The sequence below is a fragment of the Wasmannia auropunctata genome, unplaced genomic scaffold (assembly GCF_000956235.1).
Source record: "Wasmannia auropunctata unplaced genomic scaffold, wasmannia.A_1.0 LD334880.1, whole genome shotgun sequence".
Lineage (NCBI taxonomy): Eukaryota > Metazoa > Arthropoda > Insecta > Hymenoptera > Formicidae > Wasmannia > Wasmannia auropunctata.
The window spans coordinates 505,151-525,168 of NW_012028010.1; the positions used below are offsets into that span (position 1 = coordinate 505,151).

General features: G+C 45.6%; 1 protein-coding gene across 1 annotated transcript in view; it reads left to right on the forward strand.

Annotated features, from left to right (window-relative positions):
* Positions 1–20,018, forward strand: part of LOC105457943 (autism susceptibility gene 2 protein) — a 30,015-nt gene continuing 9,997 nt past the window's right edge. The window contains exons 1-2 of the mRNA XM_011702917.1: positions 1–202; positions 314–465. Of these exons, the coding sequence (XP_011701219.1) occupies positions 1–202; positions 314–465 (354 nt within the window). The remainder of the gene's footprint in view (positions 203–313; positions 466–20,018) is intronic.

The window sequence follows — 20,018 nt, forward strand, 5'->3', positions numbered from 1 at the left end:
ATGGAGATCGAGGCGAAGCAGCGTAGCCAGAAGAATCGGCGACGGGAGCGGGCGCAGCGCATGCTGGCGCAGAGGGAGAGCCTGGCCACCGCGAAGCAGCAGCAACAGCAGCAGCAGCAGCAACAGTCGCAGCAGTCGCGACAACGACCGCCGAATGACGAGGAGGACAGCCACAGTGGCGAGGACGAGGACCCCGCCGGCGGTGGCGGCGGCGGCGGCGGCGGCGGTGGCGGTGGCGGCGGCGGTGGCGGCGGCGGCGGCGGCGGCGGTGCCGGCGGCCTCGGACTCGGCGCCAAGACCGGTCACCCGCGAGACGGCCACTCGCGACCGCCCAGGCCACCGCGACCCCCGAGGCCTCGTAAGAAGTCTTCCCTCGCGGCCACCAACCAGAAGGAGCCACCTTTCGAGGAGGACATTATCGACGGATTTGCCATCCTCGCCTTTCGCTCGTACGAGGAACTCGAGGTAAGCGATGGACTCAACGTCCGAAATTTTATTTTATTTTCTCTCTTTTTCTCTCTCTCTCTCTCTCTCTCTGTCGATTGAATGAAATTCGCGCGATCGGATCTAGAGTGAAGGAGGAGAAAGAGGAGCAGAAGGAGCAGGATGTAATTGGGTGAGAAGGGGAGCTGTGCGATCCGTCCCACGACGTGTACATACAATATGTTCGTCGTCGGACGACGTGTACTCCATAACCTAAAAAGTAACAACCTAGGGATAACCTACAAAGACTCTGTTTTTGTTTGTCTTCCAATCCTTCTACAAATCCTTTCGTATTAGGCCCGACAGTACATACATATTCTGCGAATCCGAAAACGTATACGAAAACAATTCAGAGGTGGAAAGTTGGAAAATGTAAATTCGCACAGCTATTGTATTGTGCTCGAAGGAAAAGTTCAAATTGTTCAGCCTATTCGTAACGCTCGATACATACAGTGCTTTTGGCTGTTTAAACACAGACTGTTCGGACGTCGAAAATAATTCAAGCGAATACCAATACTGTTTGCAAACGTCAATCCTTTTTTTCTACAATTGTCGCAGCTCCTTTCTGCCTCATCGATTCCCTTCACTGGAGATTCCTTCTACTTCGCGAAGTTACTGTGCGAATTGTGCGTCGAAAAATAAGTACCCGTTTTATCTCGTCTATCATTAATCATTCCAGATTTACTGTACGTTTGCGCAAATATTCATTTGTACAATGTGAGAGAGTATTACTGCAGAGTATATTCCACAGTTATTTATGACATACTTGATCGCCTAAATCAACAAACCTATTTTAGAATCATTTACTTCAAAAGACAAAGAGATAAAGAGAGAGAGAGAGAGAGATACATAAAGAAAGTGCGAATTTTTGGATTTTGTGGTTTTTTTGTGTTTTGAGCAGAAGCTCATTTTTTACTGTCAAATAAGACACATAGTTACATAATACAGAACAAGAGAAACGATCGTATAATATCTCCAGTATGGCATGCTGTGCGATTACGGCGTATCGTGTTTAGTCAACATTCTTGAAAAGAAGTGATGTCTTTTCTCAGCAAAAAAGGTCGTCACGCTGATCCCTCTTAATCTGTCACTTTACGCGTATTTCGTGTTATTATGTTACTCGCAATATTTACGATCTTATCACCGAAAGGTTTTCGATGCACCGTGTTTAGGGTCAAAATGGAGAAACATTGCGGTGAAGAGTCTGTGAGCTTGAGTGATCTCTTGAGGATTGTTTCAACGGTTCTTCGCTCTAGAATCAAAATTTAATTAGAGATAGATGATTTATTTAATGTTAATAAAAATAATTTATTTATAATGTGGATATTTACGGCGAAAACAACAAGAAAATGAGTTTTTATTTATTTGGCAATTTCACAGACGTCAGAAATTCTTGTTAAAGAAAATTTAATATCCAATAAGTTTCAAATAATCTATTTTAATGTTAATAAAAATAATTTATTTAATGTGTGCATGTACGAAAACAACAAGAAAATGAGATTTTATTTGTTTGGCAATTTTGCAGACGTCAGAAATTCTGTTAAAGGAAATTCAATATCCAATAAGTTTATTCAATTAATTTGCTCAGTGCATTTGAAGTTTATATGCAGAATGCGAGATTAATTGGAAAATAATGAACGATTGATACTTCTAATTAATTGAGATAACGTAAATTAAGTTCGTGAAAAACGTTGACAGCGCGGGTTCAGCGGTTCTCAAATCGCGCTTCACCGAGTCCGATATGCGAAATCATTGCTGTGTCGTCGTCTATGGAGCGAATAAAAAACGAAACACGCGGCGACTCCCGTGTCGATTAAAATTAAAATCAGCATAAAATTTCGGTGGGGTATACTTCAGTTACGGGAAACGCGTGTACACAATATCGCGTGCGGAAGGAGTTTCGTAATTGGGAGAATATACGAGAGTCACTGGCGCAGATAAACGGGACAGGCGGTAAACTCACTCGCGAGTGTTAAGCAGAGAGGGAAAAAAAAGGAGAGGAACATGTATTTATATTTTATATTTGAAATAAAAGTGGCTCAAGTCAAATAGATCAATATCGGCCGTCATTTTGCCCACAACCGGATACTTCGGTCAGCAAATTATGCTATGGAAATACTCTCCGGGCTTTCGCGGACGGTCGAGCTCGCGCGGTCGCTCTCGCGCGGTTTAATCGCGGTTAGAGCTAAACCGACGTCGTCGTCTGTGCAACCGGCCTTTGGAACGCGCCTCGGCGATATCGGCGACTGATAGCACAACTGATCGCCACCGCTGCCGCTGCTCGCGCGCGAGCAACACGCGAGCGTGCTCCTGCCTCCGCGGTTCGCATCGCATCGCATCGCGTCGCGTTGCATTGGCATTTCTTCGCGTCTCTTCGTCGCGTCGTAATGCGTGTACCTACCTACTCGACCATTTCTTCGCGGCGTGTAACGGTATCCGCGACGCAGGCTCGCCTCGCGCGAACGAGCAGCGAAGAGATGAAAATCCGCTTGCCCCGCGCGCGCGCGAATGCGAATTCTCTTCGCGAATGAGAGCGAGAAAGAGGGAGGGAGAGAGAGAGAGAGAGATTTGCTTTAACATAAAATACAGTAGTTCATTATTTATTTTTCTAAACTCTTATTTATTTTTCTTGTGCAAAATTTCTCTGACTTTTATTAAGCTTGCTCATAAATGTCGAGAAGCGAACGTAAACCGAGTGTATAATTTGTAGGATTCCTCTCTTAAATATGAAAACGTGTCTAAAATGGACAAATTGATATTGATCTATATTATAGCTTTCCGAATAAATATATAAATTATTTTATGTACCGTTCAAAATTATATTGGATATCATATAATTATATCATATAATTATACAAAATATACTGAAAAGGCACGTGTTTTAATAAGGATAATAAAGTTTTAATTAACGAGTTTACAATTAACGTAATCGGAGGTACCGATTGAAGCATTAGCGAGAATTACCTTGGTCGAGATAGCGGGGCTAGATATAGAGCGATTCAAAGCTGATTCGTATATCGTAGATAATGCGAGTGTGCTCCGGACGTTCCGAAGACAGATAAGTCGCTCGTGAGAGCTCGTCGATAAGTGGATATCGTAAATCGCACGCGAGGCGAATACTTATTTTTTCCTCTATTGACATAAATTTGCATCGTAACGAATTGCGACCTTGCAGATGTATTTCCGACACGGACGCTTTAATGCATCGGTATATCGCTGTTTTTTATTTACAGTATATGTATATATACTGCATATAAGTGAAAAAAAATAATATTTTCTCTCACGACAAATTCGAAATCTCGATAACGATTTTCCGGATCGAAAGGAAAAACGAAATCTGGCTTTAAAACGTCCAATTTTCCCAAAGAGATAAAATATATAGGCATCGTAAATGACGTGAAAGTAAAAAATACAAGTGTTGATCCTTCTCAGTTTGTTTAAAAAAAAAATCTGGGGTCGTCGCGACGAACGATTCACGACGGCAAAGCTCATCGGTGCATACGTCGCCGGGAGTGGCCCTTAAGAGTTTTATTCCCCCGCGGGCAATCCTCCGACAGTAAAATTTCCGGCGTACATTGAGAACGACACTTAATGAGTGCCCAATTGAGAGTTTCATTCTCACCGAGAGTGATCCTCGATAACAAAACTCTCGAGTGTGTACGTCGTCTGTAGCCTTCGGACGTGGCATTCGCGAGAGAGACGTTCGGCTTCTCTCACTCTAAATTCGTCGGCGCGTCGTGTCGCCTCCGTGTTACACTGTTTTGATCGCTTAATCGAGTGATTATAGCGATTTTTCCACGCTCTCGTATCGCACGACCGCGGGATGACAAGACATTAAATCTCAACTTTATTAATGTAGTCTATATATTAATCCAGCAAGTTTTTCGTTCGCGCGGAGCATCTCATTACGCGCAATTAAAAATGAGTAACGATAATGACGCTCGTGTTGTAAGACGAGTAAACGCTAAGTAAACACACCAGACTTATCCTTTCCTGAATAAAAACCCTCCTGAAAAAGCAGAAATTATAACTAAGAAAACGAGACTTTGCGATTTCTTACAAAACAAAAAACAAAATAGAAAAAACGAGTAACTCGGTAACTGTCGTTATCGCCCGAGGGAAACGAAAATAAATAAATATCCGAGAAATTTACGTTGGCCTTGCATTAAGTTTATCTCGTCGCACGTTTTTCTTTTTTTTTTTGTGCGGATCGATCGTAAAGAGTGCGGCGGAAAGAACGCGTTGACGCGCCTCGCGCTTTCTGCTTCCGCAGCATTACGACGTGTTACCGAACCGCCGCTCAGCCCCGTTTCCGAGGCGAAAGTTATTTTGTTAATCGCGCGTTCCCGCGTCGTGATTTATGCGTCGTCGCCCGCTCGCGCGCCACGCTCGAGATTATTATATTTCTTTTCGCCCGGAACGGTAAAAACTTGGCGCGCGCCCCGCGCGCCGCACATTAAATCCGCAAATTAACTCGAAGACACGCCGCGTAATTACGCGCGCGGGCGCCCTTTATCGTGATTTATCGCGGCCCGGGAAGTTAATCGTTACACGTTTTATTATTCGCGCGTGGTCTCGTTAAAGCGCGACATCGCGTCGCTCCTTCCCTTTGTCAGCCATCAGAACACTGGTGTAATTTCTGGTTGAAATTCAATTTTCAATATATCGTGTATACCGGCGGGAGGATGGAGGAGGGAGAGTGCACATTAAAATTTGCATTACGCTATATATTACAATTCCATCGACGCGAATAAATGCGGATTCCTCGAATCCTATGTTCGTCGAAGAGAGGGATTTTTCTTTAAATTCAATAAACTCGGACGTATTTTCAGTGTGATATCGCCGCGAGATATTATCGCGTAATAAAATTAAGATTTTTATTAAAATTGGGTAATCGCGTTAGGAAATTTTAACGATCTTTCTTGAATCTGATTACATTATAAATTGCATAATTACATATTCCTCGCTTATTCTATTTTCATACTACTTCTCGTCGGGAGTATAAGATAGAAGTAATAACTTTACATAATTTCCCTCGATATCGACCAGATCTTGAAACGACGGGAGTTTACTTTACAAACTGATAATCGCGAGGATAACTGCGGAAGCTGTCGTTATTACCGATGCTTATTTTTTGCCTCATTAAAGACATTTATACGATATTTCTATAAAGTAAACATTTTAGCCTCGCTCGATTTTAGTGTTCTACGTCACGGCACGATGTTGACCCTTATCGATCCACATATTTCCGTTTTTTTTTTTTTTTTTTTTTCCCGTTTAATCGCGCGATCACTAGAGGATTTCTTCGCGTATCGATGGAGCATCTATAGTTTTATCTTATCAAGGTTGCCTTGTGTTTATGACGATGGGCATTCATGATGCAGCCGGCTTGAATCTGCAGGTGGCTCGCCTGTTGCAACCATTCACCCGCTCGATCCCAGTTTACGTCTATATCCCGCCTTCATAAGTCCGTTGTGACGATAAAAATATAGCCCGCATTTATATAGCGCATGTCGGGTTTCTAAATAACACGTTGCGTCTCGGTTGCCGCCTCAACCTAACGCGAGTTCGAGATCCGAACGAGGCGAAATTGTTCGTCGCAGAGATTCGTCTTTTCCGAAAGCATTTTTCGTGGCCGCCAATCGAATTTCAATGAGGCAGGAGCCAGGCCCTCGATAGAAATCGAAGTATTCTTCGATTAAATCGAATTATTTTATTTCAATGTAAAGGCAATGCAATTTTTTCATTCTAAGAGACCGATAGCTTTTTCGACAAATTCACTTATAATCTCAGACGTATATTTTCAGCGCGCGATATAAAATATTTTATGTAATAAAATTATAATCTTTATTATGGAATTCAGAATTACATTTTTTATTGGAATTCAGTATGAGATTACCATCTATAAGTAAACATCATTGCGTCATTACAGTGCGTCATTGCGGTAATTCGTGCACACGCTGTCCCGCTCTTCCCCCCTCCGCCTCTTCCCTTTCCCACTCTCCTCGCCTCGGTCGAAGGCATCGCAAACTCCATTCGTTATCAATATCCGAGATAGACTTCCGTGACGGCGGATGATGTAGTAATCGCCGCGGCCTCCCTGCCATTTCTTGCGCTTGTTTTAATTCCGCAAAAAAAAGAAAAAGAAAAGAAAAAAAATGTCTATCTTCGGGCAACCGTTTTACGAGACGACCGCAAAATACGTATCACCATAGGTAACCGCTCATTATCATAATCATTACGCTCGCGCTGTACTTGTTTCACGTGCGACTGGCTTCATTGCGCACATGAAGTGCGCGCGCGCGCGCGTCTTGTAAATTTATCGCCTCGTGCCTTTTACTTTGTACCGTCGTCGTACTCGTGTGTCACGATCGAAGAACAAAAGTGACGAAGCCAAAGCGACGCGCGACTCCTCACGGCCTGTCTCGTTTTTCGACGATACAAAAATCGTGGCGCGCGTGCATCGTCCGAGTCGCGACGTCTCGAATACATCATATTTTTTTCTTTTTTTTTTGTCATACGATCTCTTGAGATTCATTCTTATACATAAATTGAATATGATAAATAAGTTACCTTGGGCGTATCGATCGCACTAATATATTTGCTGAGGTATTTGTTGTATCGATAAATTGCTAAGTTCTAAATAACTGCTTCTGATTACTTAGCGGAGAAACCAAGGGGAATTATATTTTCCTCTTTGAAGCCTATATAATTTGCAAGAATAAATTTGTCCTTTGCATTTTTTTATTTTGACTTGCAATTTGGACTTTTTTATTTTGGTATATAATTCAGATATTTATATGGATGGGAATCGATTTCCAATTTTTTATTGGTAAATAGAAATGTGTTTATGTACTCTTCGCCGGTAATGGATTACCCCATATAATGTCAATGAGATGCACTTCTCGATACATATTTGTTCTAACGGAGTATTTTTAGTACATCGTATAATCGTCCTTGCGACGTTGAAAAAAACAACTGTATACCTTTTACCATCGTTGAAACGCTAAACGCGACGTTATTGTTATCGCGCGTGCGAATGACGGGGCGGAGTAGTGTACGCGTACCGTCTAAACGGGCCTGTCGATCACCCTCTGAATAGATATTCCGGCATGAATCAAGCTGCTCAAAGCTGCTGTGGATGTTCAAAAGGCAAAGCGGAAAATCCGCCCCCGGCTGCGTGTGCGCTGTGACGGTTTTTATTTTCTTAATTAAAAGTATCGAAAGAGAGAGAGAGAGAGAGAGAGAGAGAGAGAGAGAGAGAGACGGAGAGACATATTCTCTCGCACTGTAATCTGTTGCAAATTAAATAGAAAACAATCGCGGAGCGCGGATGTGGCGAGGAAACGCACTCGATGTCCGCGTGAGTTATCGACGCCACTTTTCTAGTCATTGGAGCCTCTGTTATCGCGAGAACGTGGCAAATGGAACGCTTCGAAGGGTCTGTCCTGGCGACAGAACACGACAGCAATTCTCTTTCACTCTCTTTCTCTCTCTCTCTCGCGGTCACATAAACATGGATTTACATTATCGAGCTAAACTTCGAACTGAACCTAAAGACGAGTTTCGAGCTTCTTCACAAGTGTCAAACTTCTTTTTAAAGTTTGATTCAATAATCTGGTCACACATGTTTGGCTCGCTATCGAAGTTCGGCTCGAGAATGTGGAACCGACGAGAAGATCTCGATCCTTCGTTAAAAATGACGGTTTCTCGCCTTTCGGTGAGTGACCTTGGTTTTCTTATTTGGTAATGTTGCGTACGCGAATTAAAGCGAGCCGCAGAACAGCGCGATGGCCTTGCGCGGGCGAATTTTCATTCTCCGTCCGCCTGCAGCCCACCGCTAAAACATTCGACTCCGATTTGCGAAATGTTTCGGGAGAGAGTGTCGTTCGAATTGCATTTGGCGCGTCCGATGTCAAAGGCGCCATTTCGCTCCATCGTGTCCTTTTGCAATCGCCGTCGGCGCGTGGTGGTCGGGGGGGGGAGGGTGGAGGAGGAGCGGGAGGAGGAAGAGGCGGCGGTGGTAGCGGCGGCGGGGGGGAAAAAGATCCTTTTGGTATCTCCGATCCTGCCGGAATGCAAACTCTCCGACCTCGCCGCCAGGTGCCGATTCTCTCACAACGAGTGTCTTTCGCCTGCCGTTTCTTCCCGTTTATTTGCTCCCTCGTCACCGTCCTCTCTATCTCTCTCCCTCCGGACGAGATATCGTTCCGTTTTCGAGAAAAATATTACCGTCGCGCGTTAACATCGCCGTGAAATGTATGTGCATGCGTAATTATGCTGTAATAACGCTTCGGGGCATCAGTTTTAAACGTGTGGAAACGCGACCCGCGCGGATTTTCAACGTATCCTCCGTCGCATATTAAATGTTCGCGATTAATAACGCTGCAATTTAACGCTTAACATGATTACGAGAACATTTTGCAATACACTTTTTTACGTAATTAAATCACAACGCTCGTGGTTATTTTATCTCAACAGAATTCATGAGAAACGTCGGCCACTATAATGCAAAACTTGTGCTATAGTCGTTCATCCGTGTACCTTTTTTTTTTCATCCGTCATAGATTTCGAGATATTACGTGCTCGCGACATCTTTTTTTTTACACTCGTACATAATATCGCGATTTTGTGCGGTTTCCAGCGATTTAACAGCTATTCGGGACAATTTATTTATTTATTTTAACAAAATCTCGAACGACGAATCACGCGATATTGCGCGCGATGAAAAAAACAGTGGTCACCGGCGAGGTCCGCTAAATTGGATTGAATTTTTAACGCTGCTTTTTTTTCGGGAGCAAAGCTCCACATACAAAAGAATCCGTTTCGCGCTTTCCGTGCGCATATTTTTTTTTCCTATCCAGAATCATTATTGTCTATCACTTTTACCGCGACGCTCGTCACATCCTGGCGTGTATGAGTATAGTGGACAAGCTGATAGCGGCTTGAAAAGAAAGAACGCGGAGAAAGAGAGAAAAGAGAAGAATGGAGTAGTTATTTATGATTATGGGCTCCCCGCTAAGAAGATGCGTCTTGCGTTCACGAGAGTCGCGATAAATGGCATTACGCTCTATACGATTAGAGCAGTTCGGAGAGGAAAATGGCACTTGTCGTTATAGTCTATTAAGATGTTCGCAAAACTGCATTACAAACCACGCTTTTCAACGGGGATGTCAGCCGTTTTTGCGTTGATCAAAATATCGGGCTCGTTGATCAACGACGTTGACGGCGGTCCCCGAAGGCGGCGGGCTTTTTTCTATTAAAAAGTGGCGAAAGAGGCGCCGGACGGGACGATCGATAATCGTCGACGTACGCTCGTGAATTCGGGATGAGGTCAGTGTCACGTTGTCTGACAAATGAGGCCGCGTTATACACTTACAAGGAAAACACGCCGATGTGCAGCTGCTTCCGCCGTTAAAATATTACGTTATTTTGTGTTTCGTAAATTTCGAATGGCATCGCACGATCGAGAGAGAGAGAGAGAGAGAGAGAGAGAAAGAGAGCGAGAGCGAGTGTAAGAATTAGTGAAATTAACGGGTGCGATGCGAGATGTGTCTTAATTAATAATTTAACGAGGGATTTCGAGCTTTCATTATTATCACCAAAGCGTATAAAATATATCAAATTAACGATAACTTCGTTAATGTTATTGATACTCGCGGTAATGTGGACGGTCGATATGTAGATATATTATTCATGAGCGCGTCGCGCGAAGGGAATTGTGCGCTTAATTGACAATTGCAATTGCACTGCGAATTCATTCCTTGATACGGCCGGTAAGATTTCGAACCATCGAACAGACCAACAAGTGTACGTGTGTCGGCCAGTCCGAAGTTACGTCACAACATGTTGAGGAGAATGGATGACAGGAAGGTCATTTTTCTTATCTTTCGTGGGGCAGCGTGATTCGCGAAGAAGTCGAACCACGCGTGAGCCACGCACACAAAAAATCCAGTTACCTCATTATAATATTTTTTATTCGAATGAGGAAGAAAATACATGAAACTTTATATCAGTGGAAGAAAGGGGAGGGGAGGGGCGGGAGAGGAGAGGCGATCATACGCAGAAAAGGACATGAATTTAAATTGCAAATTGAACAGTCGGTCGCGGTATACACGCGCGCCGACGCGAAGTAAAATATCATCGTGTATACGCGCGACGCGATACAAAAATAAACACTCGCAGCACTTACGAGGATGTGTGCGTGCGCGCTGATAAGACGCGGGCGATAAGACCCTCCGATACGCTTGCTTACCGAAGGCTTCGCGAATTGCTCGTTTCGGCGAGCGATACGTCCCGCGGCTCTCGCGGCAACGGACCGTATGTCCCGAAACTTTCGTATTATCGTGCACCGAACGAGTCCGAGTTTCTTCTCGTTGCGAGCGGGAGAAAGAGAGATGGGCTAGAATGAAGGAGAGCGACGGGGTGAATGAGAGAGAAGGACTCTCTTTCGAGTTCGTCGGCCGGGAAACGTGATTTTGCGTCGGACGAAATCGCCGACGTTCGGCGCGATCATCAGCTCCGATCCGAGAGGGCCCCTCTCGATCCGGTGGTCGGTGTGCCGTCCGCGTCGTAGCCGTGTGCTGAGGGAGTGAGGTCAGCAGCGCGCCCGCGCGCCACTCAATAAATCAGAGGATGCCGCGCTGCACCGCGCGACGCGTGTCGGCCGGGAAGCGTAAACGGTCGAATTCTGCCACATGATCCGTCAACAGAGATCACCCGGATGAAATACGTGCATCCGTCAGACACACCGAGAGCCGCCCCGGCGGCAGTAGCTCCCGGGAGTCTCGAGCGCGAAGGGTTGAAAGTCAAGGGGGAGATAATCACGCGCCGTGACTCCGGAGGCATTTCTGCGGGGAGGACGTGTGCGGAAATTTCCTCATTCGAAAAGTTCCGCGTTATCTGTTTCCAGATAGAATGCGAAAAAAAATGCTTATTACTATTTAGACAATTGTTTATATTTAAATTTACGGGTTATATCGATGACAACGGCGTTGTATATTTTGCTCTAGATAGTTTATCTTTTTGATAAACGCCATGATTAAGATATATCTTTTGGTACGATTTAGCGTCGCATCGAAGATTGAATTTAATAGTTTAAATGGTTTTTCTTTTTTCACAATAGATTTTGCAAAACATAGATTTGATCTTTTTGAAGCTATGTCTAATTTTGTTTTGTCATCGCAAAATTTAACCGTGTCCCATCTTTGCGATGAAATACGTATCTCCGAGAGAGATGCTCGTTCTATCCGTTTTTCGTATCCGTCGTATTTTCGATGCACGCCGGCTCGTCGCGATTCAATTTTCATCCCGGTGCACGCAAAAATGATCACCAGAGGGGTTGTAAATGTAGTAATAATTTGAAGTATATGCACAATTTTAGCGCCGGTTGGAATAACATTGAAGTTATTGTATGAAACGATATTATTTTTTCGCGATATTGAGCAACGGAATCCGCTGCTCTTCCGCTTTTACGTTTTTTTTTTCGCTTCGTTCGATTGCTTCGTGAAATAATTCGCCGAGTACATTCGCTACGTTATTCACAGTTCGTTAAAAAATAATAAACTCGACCGATCGGCAGCCCGCTAATTGCCGTACGAGCGGGTAACAATTGGATGACGCGTGTGGCAACCTAATTATCTTATAATTAAGCATGCGCTTTGAGTTATTTTACGGCGAGCGATTTATAAAAATTGCCGGGGGGGTACTCAAAGGCAACAATGTAATTGACTATCATCGGCGAATAATTCTATTATCCCGGCGAATTACGCGATACAACGATGAATGCGTAACGAGGTAGCATATTTTAATAATAAATCAAAATGCGCTCGATCGGCTCGCTCGCGCGCTTCCCTCCACCCCCCCCCCGTCCTCTTCCTCCTCCTCCTCCTCCTCCTCCTCCGCCCCCTACATCGTTATCCTTTAAAATCCCGGGTTATTAATAAAAACTACATTACATTTATCGCTTTTAGTTAATTATACAAAAGCTCTTATTAATACTGGTAAATAAATGAGATTCAACGTTACCCGATAGCAAATACACGAGATCCGTTGGATAATTACCAGCGATTAATTATCAACGATATGATATCGAGATACGAGCGGCGAATAAACGCGTTTCGTAAATAAACATTTCCATTCATTTTGACGAAAACATACAATTTCCGCGCTGCCACGCACTGCGAGATTTTGCCATTTTGCGAGGATTGTGCAACCGAGACTCCTCTCCCCCCCCCCATCCCCATCCCCCGCGTGCATACATTGTTTTGAAAAGGACGAAAGAAAAGATTTTAACCGCGCGCCCTGGCAGAGATCGATATACGGGAGAAGGGAGGGGAGGGAGAGGAAGGGAGAACATCGTGTCGGTGTCCGGCGACAAAGAAAGTCGCTTGCACCTGCATGAAAAGTGACCTACTTCTCATCGTAATTCCCTAAGATACGGAAGAAAGTCCACGTCTCTTACTTTCGCATCTTCCTTTGCGTCGCGGTCGCGTTGCTTTTGTAACAAACGAACAAAAAAAAAAGAAAAAGAGAGAAGAATCCGTGCAACGAGAAAACCGACCATGTTTCTCGGATTTTGAGGAGAGCCTCGGGTGTACATATATCAGATACGATAGTTCAAGAGAGATACGTATTTCTTTTATGTGTTTATAGAAACAGCCTTCGGAGATAAATCGATATCTCTCGTTTCGTCGGAGAAAACGGCATCGAGACCGTATGAATAAATATTTCACACGTCTCGTACTCGCGGAAGTGGAAGGCGACGAGTGATTGCCTGAAGAGGAGATAAAATTTGGAGATAAAAAACCGGGATAGAAGTAGGTCAGTTTTTGAAAATGTTTCAAGTCGATGAGGAACCTCTGCGCAAGACACACTCTCTCTCTCTCTCTCTCTCTCGCTAACAGCGTCAGCTGATGGTTACGGGATGGAGCTTCCAACGAAGAAATAAATATTAAAAAGAATCCACCCGCGCGCTGCATTTGCCGTTTGATGAAAAACGAAAATTTCTGTTCTCTTCATTTTCCGCGAGTTATCGTACATTACCCGGAGAGAACGGTGGAGGACGCTGAAATATTCCGACTTCCTATAGTTTCGATTTCGACTGGGACTTTTTAATGTATTCGGCAGGGAGAAGCTAATAGCTTTATTACTATTCATTACGACCTTGTTACGTGTCCGATAGTTGGCATTTCGCTTAAATAATCGGCGACGTCTAATTTAAAATTCTTGTTCTCTGCACTCTGCACTCATGGAGGAGGAGGAGGAGGACTCGTGGCAGAAGGGGATCGGTGATATTCTCCCTTCCTTTTTCCTCACCCCGGAAGAGCGACGCGATCGCTCGCGTACGCGGAAGCGATCGAGCGATCGGCATCATCAGCGTTATCCGCGATAAAACATTATAGGAGCACGTCGCGCGCGCGGAGAGATAATGATCGCGGCCGCGGCGGTGCTCACTTTTCGAGCCGCCGAGTGTCGCGACGCGAGAGGACGCACGGGAGGAACGCGGACACGCTCGCCCGTCGTCGTTGAACGCGCGCGGGTAATAATGGCCGGCTGAATTACCGGTACGCGGCCCCGTGCAAATCGGCGAAAGATTTTTGCGCACGTCCGGGACTTTATCGCCGCGTTTACGCCGCGCTAAATCTTTTTACCGCCACCGGTTTGTCGGCCCGCTATTCCTTTTTTTTCTTCCCTCCCCTCCCCTCCCCTCCCCTCTCCTCCCCCCTCGGCCCTTTTTTTCCCTTTGTCCGCGCCTCTCTTCCCTCTCGTTTTTTTCGTTTACGTCGGGATAAATGCTTTATTGCCCACCGATCCCGACCGGGCCGACTGCAGTGGCGTAAGCGGGTGGCCCCATGCACTCGGCATACCTGACGCTCAAACTCTCAGCGGGATGGAAAATCTAATGCTCCGAAGACAGTGTCTTACTTTCTGGGTTAAACTTCTCCTTTAAGAATACGTTCACGGGTGTTCGCACTCCTCTCAGGAGAAAATATACACAATGCAAGTGTCATTTTTTCTGTTACCGCCGCTATAAGATATATAATCCCATTCTATTATTTTCTATTATGTATCTTTCTACATTCTGCCGCGAGAGTGATTTAAGACGCGACCCGGTAGTTATTCTCAACAATGCGCCGACACTCTCTTTCTGTTAGAAAATACTTAGATTATCGACTGGTTTCCACGAAAATTCTTTTTTCCAAGTCCGGGCGAAGCGAGGCGATAAAACTATCAACTCCGACAATTCCATTGATACGTGCGTGACGTGCTGGGGGTTCCCAAGGCCGACCGCTACATAGTTTAGGCGAGTGTGGTCTATCGACGAGCCGAGTAATAATGCAACTTTCTCGCTCGAAAGAGACAGAGTTGAAAAGCTCGCTGCACGCTGCCCGTGACCGCGCATTCCTCTCGCTCTGTTTACATCGCTTTTAAGCGCGCGAAAACGTATCGGCACGCGATAAGAACTTTTCCCGTCCCGCGCGCATGCAGCGACGGGCGAGGGACACGACCCTCCGTCTGGCGGTGTATCTTGATAATATTTCTCAACACGCTGTCGCGTTCTGCCGTTTTGAAAACCTAACAACCCTGCAGTCGTCTTCCGTTTATTATCCCGCGTAGGCGAGCGTGCGTCTTCACGTCAGATATAAACGTCTCGCGTAACATCGTTCCTCTCCGTTGGGGCGACTTTGCGAACGCTTGCAATACACACATTTATTCTTATGGACGACGAATTAATTCGTGCGCTACGAATAATGAGATTTTTTATAATTAATTTAAGCCCACGTCAGAGCCCGCATGCACTATGATTAGAGATTGAGGTTTGCGAACTGAATAGAACTTGATCAAGCAGATACTTTAATTTTAATCCGTTTTATTCTAATTGGTTTAATTCTAATGTCCAATGCGCAAACCTCAATCTCTATAATGTGTAGTCTGATACGGATTATAGGATTACTAACAGTTTATATCACCGTGAAGCATTTTTCATAAATTATAAGCTTCAAGTAGTGAATTTCCTATGAGTGAGAAATCTAACGCTGCAGTCGAGTATCTTTAGTTAGTTTAATGTACATACGTTACACTTTAACTTAATGTAATCTCGAATTATTTCAATATCGCAGTATTTCACGATGAAATATTGAAAGACGAATAGGGTGCGACGTACAAGAAAATTTTCATTAAAGAAACTGATCTTTCTCATGATGCGAATTCTCGCTATTAGACATAAAAATTCCGATGTACAGAAAATAAAAGAAAAATAAATAGGTAAGCCGTGGCTGCGGTAATCGGAGAGATACACGCGGAGCGCGACGTCGGTGACGTTCTCTCGCGTCAGGGCGGGGTGGAGATCCGCGAGGATTTTTATTTCGTCGTATAAACCACCGCGATGACGCGCGTCGCTAATGAACGAATTACGGGCGCGCGCGGGCGAAATAAACGCGCGGAATATATATACAGCACGACGAAATCGCCGTAATCCTCCCTTCCCCCTTCCCCTCGCGAACGCAAACAATGCTCCGGGAGCCGAGGAGGGTGGGGGGATATGATGCGTGTTTACTTTCATATAACTTTGGACGAACGCCAGACGCCGTTCACCGCGTCAATCCTCCACTGGCAAACCGCCGAAATCTTTGTCAAACCATATGTCCTCGCGCGCGCCCGCTCCCTCCCGTTATGTCAGCCACTCGTCCGGGAAAAGTGAGCATATACGTCGCGCGGGATCTTTTACACGCGCGCGAGTTGTGGCACGCGGAGCAAAAAGGAGAAAGAGCCCCGTCGTTGTCAAATTTAACGCTCGTTATAAGCCGCGTGTTCGAATGATTTATCTTGCTGTAGCCGCTCTTCCGGAAAATCTCTCTCTTTCTCGCTCGCTCGCTCGCCGAGGCGCGCGAGTCCCGATAGTTTCCATCAGCGCGAACGAGGCGTAAATTCAGCGACTTCGCGCACGTGAAAATATACGACGATAATCGTCTGGACGACGGTGTTCCGCGTAGAGAAACGTATATGAGAGCGAAACACCGTTTTATTCCGCGACAGTTTCATTTTATTTTGTTCAATGTAAAATCTGTATATACACTCTGGCGCCTTGGCCAATACCTTCCTTGTCATTCTCGCGGACGATTTATGGCGGTTATAAAAATACAGTGCCACACAATCTGGTGGGGTGGTTTTACCCCAGATTTCACCCTGCAGCAGACGTCGAAGGAGAGAACCCCCGGCTGTGTTTATATAGTAGGAAGTAGGAAGTAAAGTTGGACGCGCCCCGTGTCTTTTCCGTGTATGTTATACTTGACCCAATCCGCGGCGCTTTAATCCGTCAAAGCGCGCGTGCAGAGGTTCACACCCTGCCCTGCACGGGAGTGTCGCCTCGATGCGATTATTAACGGCGAGGTGACTCCATTAACGCTTAATTGGAAAGCCAAGTAGATGAGACCGTCGAAAAAAGTCGATTGCCGAAAAAAAGGCCTTTGTGTAAGGATACGCGTGGCTTTAAATCCCCATAAAAATTCCACGCTCGTGCACCTCTTGTCGCATCGCGCGGCGATAAAAAGCGAGTATGTAGACTTTAAACACGAGTGTAATTATTATTAAATTTAATTTATGCTCGCGGGTATCGCGTTTTCACGACGTATAATAATTTATGCGTAATTATTTCATCGTGTATAAACATCGCGACATTCCAGACCGGATTAAAGTCTCCGCAATAAACCCCGAACCGTGTTAACGTCCTTGTTTGATGCAGCAATAAGTGAACAACCTCGCGTAACGCCGCGGCTATAAAAGTAGCCGCTTCTGCCGCGCGGTTGCATTGCGAACGACTTCTCCTAAGAAATCGATTTTCCATCGCGTCGTTTTTAACAACAAACTAAAGCGGGAGTATAGCTCTACATTCGGAGTAACGATGTCGAGAGACACGCGCATTTACAAGTGTGCGTATTTACAAGAAAGCGTCATTTTGTCCGTAGATTCACGGTGGATTAACGATACGATTGCCTCAGCCCCCCCCCTTCCTTTGCGCTCGATGCAAGATCCCGCGGTCCCGTGTCACCTCTCCGTCGTCGTCGTCATCGTCGTCGTCGTCGTCGTCGTCGTCGGTCCCTTCGTCCCCGCGGGTACATTAACAGCGTTTCTCGCGAGTAAACCGCGCGGTGATCTGGTCCGTTCGTGTACCCCGTGTACACACGGGCGAGAGAGCGCGTATTAACGTCGTCGCCGTGCGGCCAGTGTATACGGCGGCCGACCACGCGGAGAGCGGTCGGCAGGCGGTTGATTAGAGCACAAGCGCCCGGTCGTGTCAACATCACGAAACGGAGGACGGGGAAACTCGGCAACGCCGCCGCGGCCGTGCGGACGGGCGACTTTGGTAGCCGGCCGGTCCCGAATGCACGCCGTGCACGAACGCACGCACGCACGCACGCACTCACGCTTACGACGCTTACACGCACGCATCGGGCATGCACGGCCCACGGACGGTGGAACGTCCGCGCGTCCGAGAACGACCTTCCCTCCGCACGATTCGCACCGTGGAGCCAAGGAACCTTCGGTCGCGCCGCGTCGCGCCGCGCCGCGCCGCACCGTGGAAGTTTCTATCTCGTTCCTCAAAGCGCGATTCTCCGCGACGAACGCGGATTTCTCCCGCGGACGGATTGAGATACCGCGGCTGATCGGACACATGTCTCGATTTTCGAAAATCTCCCATCTCCTTTTCTCTTTTAGGTTCTTTTTTTGTTTTTGTTTTCGAACGACTGAGAGTTTTCAATTCTCTCGCGTATTGCATGTTCAATTTAATTTAAAATCAAAACACGCGATCGAGTTTTTCAAAATTTTGCGGTAAACATGTTTCTGCTGCAGGTTGTAGTCAATTCAAAATTAGTTACGAATTCTCTTTAGTCATGAATGAATTTGCACATGCTTTATCACGCTTGCACAAAAATCTAATGTTTGTAAATGAAGAAAAAGTTATTTGGATATGGAATCTAGGAAAATTGGTATATGTCTAGGAAAATGGGACGCTAAAAAAAACGTCTCGAAATGTAATTAATAATATTTTTTTCGCATTTTCGTCCAACTATGTGTATAAACGGAAATTGAATAAAAATAGTTTTTTTTATTTTTACTTTTCTTTCGTTACGTTATTATTTACTATTGACAAACGCGCTTCTCGATTACTCTATGGAAGGAGAACCTTTGGGATATAGATCTGCATGTTTTTAACCTGTTTCAGATATACGTGTGCACGCGGGCATATTTAATTTTACGCGCACGTATAGCTTTTGAGACAATCGATAGATTTCACTATTCATTGAATGCCAAATGGTAAACAAGTCGTTTGTTGGGAAAAAAAGTGGGCCCCGATTGTGTTGCGTCCGACTCTTCAACTCTAGTACTTTTTTATTCAGGAATACTAATGGCTTTTACATCTCAATACCCCGGCGCGCGCGCAGCGACGTTGTTGATTTTTTTTATTACGCTTTTTTTTTGCAACACACAAAAGTTATGCCGAAGTAAATATGAAAAGAATACATTTTCATTGATAAAATCTATAAAATCCCGTTTTTTTTTCACTCGCGTTCGCAGATTTATTGGACAATAGCGCACGTTTTTTTTTTTACGGCCTCTCATAAGACTCGGGGGTACCATTTGTACGCAAATCACACAGTCGAATGAAAAGGAGCGGAGAGAGGGGGGGGGAGGGATGGGCGGAGGTACATGGGGGAGAAGAGGGCGCGGACAAAAATTATATGCATAATAATATGCAACGTTGCGTATCGCGACGTGAAGAAACTTCGTTACGGCGTAACGTCTGCCGTAACGCATAAGAGAGCGCGTTATCGCATCGCGTCGCCCCGAGCGGCATGAGCCGTGACTTGCAAAAATGAAAAAAAAATAGAAAGGAGGCGAGGAGCCAGCGAAAACACGGCGACATAGTTTGAATTTTTTTTTCACATGCACCTAAACGCATAATTGCACCCGTGTTAATTTCTTTTCTCTCTCTCTCTCTCTCTCTTTCTCTCCTTTATTTACGCAGGCGATTAATCGTAATTAAGTTCTTGCGCCCGTTCCCGTAATAGGAGAGTCTTGAGGACAGGGCGACAGGGGCAGCAACAGCTCGTTACAGAATCAACGAGTCATGTAATTCGTCGGCTCGAACCGCGCGCTCTCGTGTAATTGCCGCTTGCAACTGTCCGTTTTTCTCTCCGTCGCCGTCGCGGTCGCGTCGCGCCGCGCCGTCCCGTTCCAAGATCGCTTCGCACGCGGGTCGTCGTCGGCTGGATCGTTTGGATTCTCGCGGAGGGAGACCGTCCGCGACAATGCCTGCCAGTGCGTTGTCGCGCGCGACGGCGGTTGTAACCTCGTGCGACGTCGCGACGGCCGGTTGTTATCGTGCACGCACTTCGTGCGCAAAACGTGCGCCACGCGCTGTATAGAGCTACTCTGTGTCTCGATTATATACGCAGCCCGCGATGATGAATTATCGTGCGCATATCTCTTACGAAAGGCACAAGGTATATTGTGACATATGCCGTGCCGGT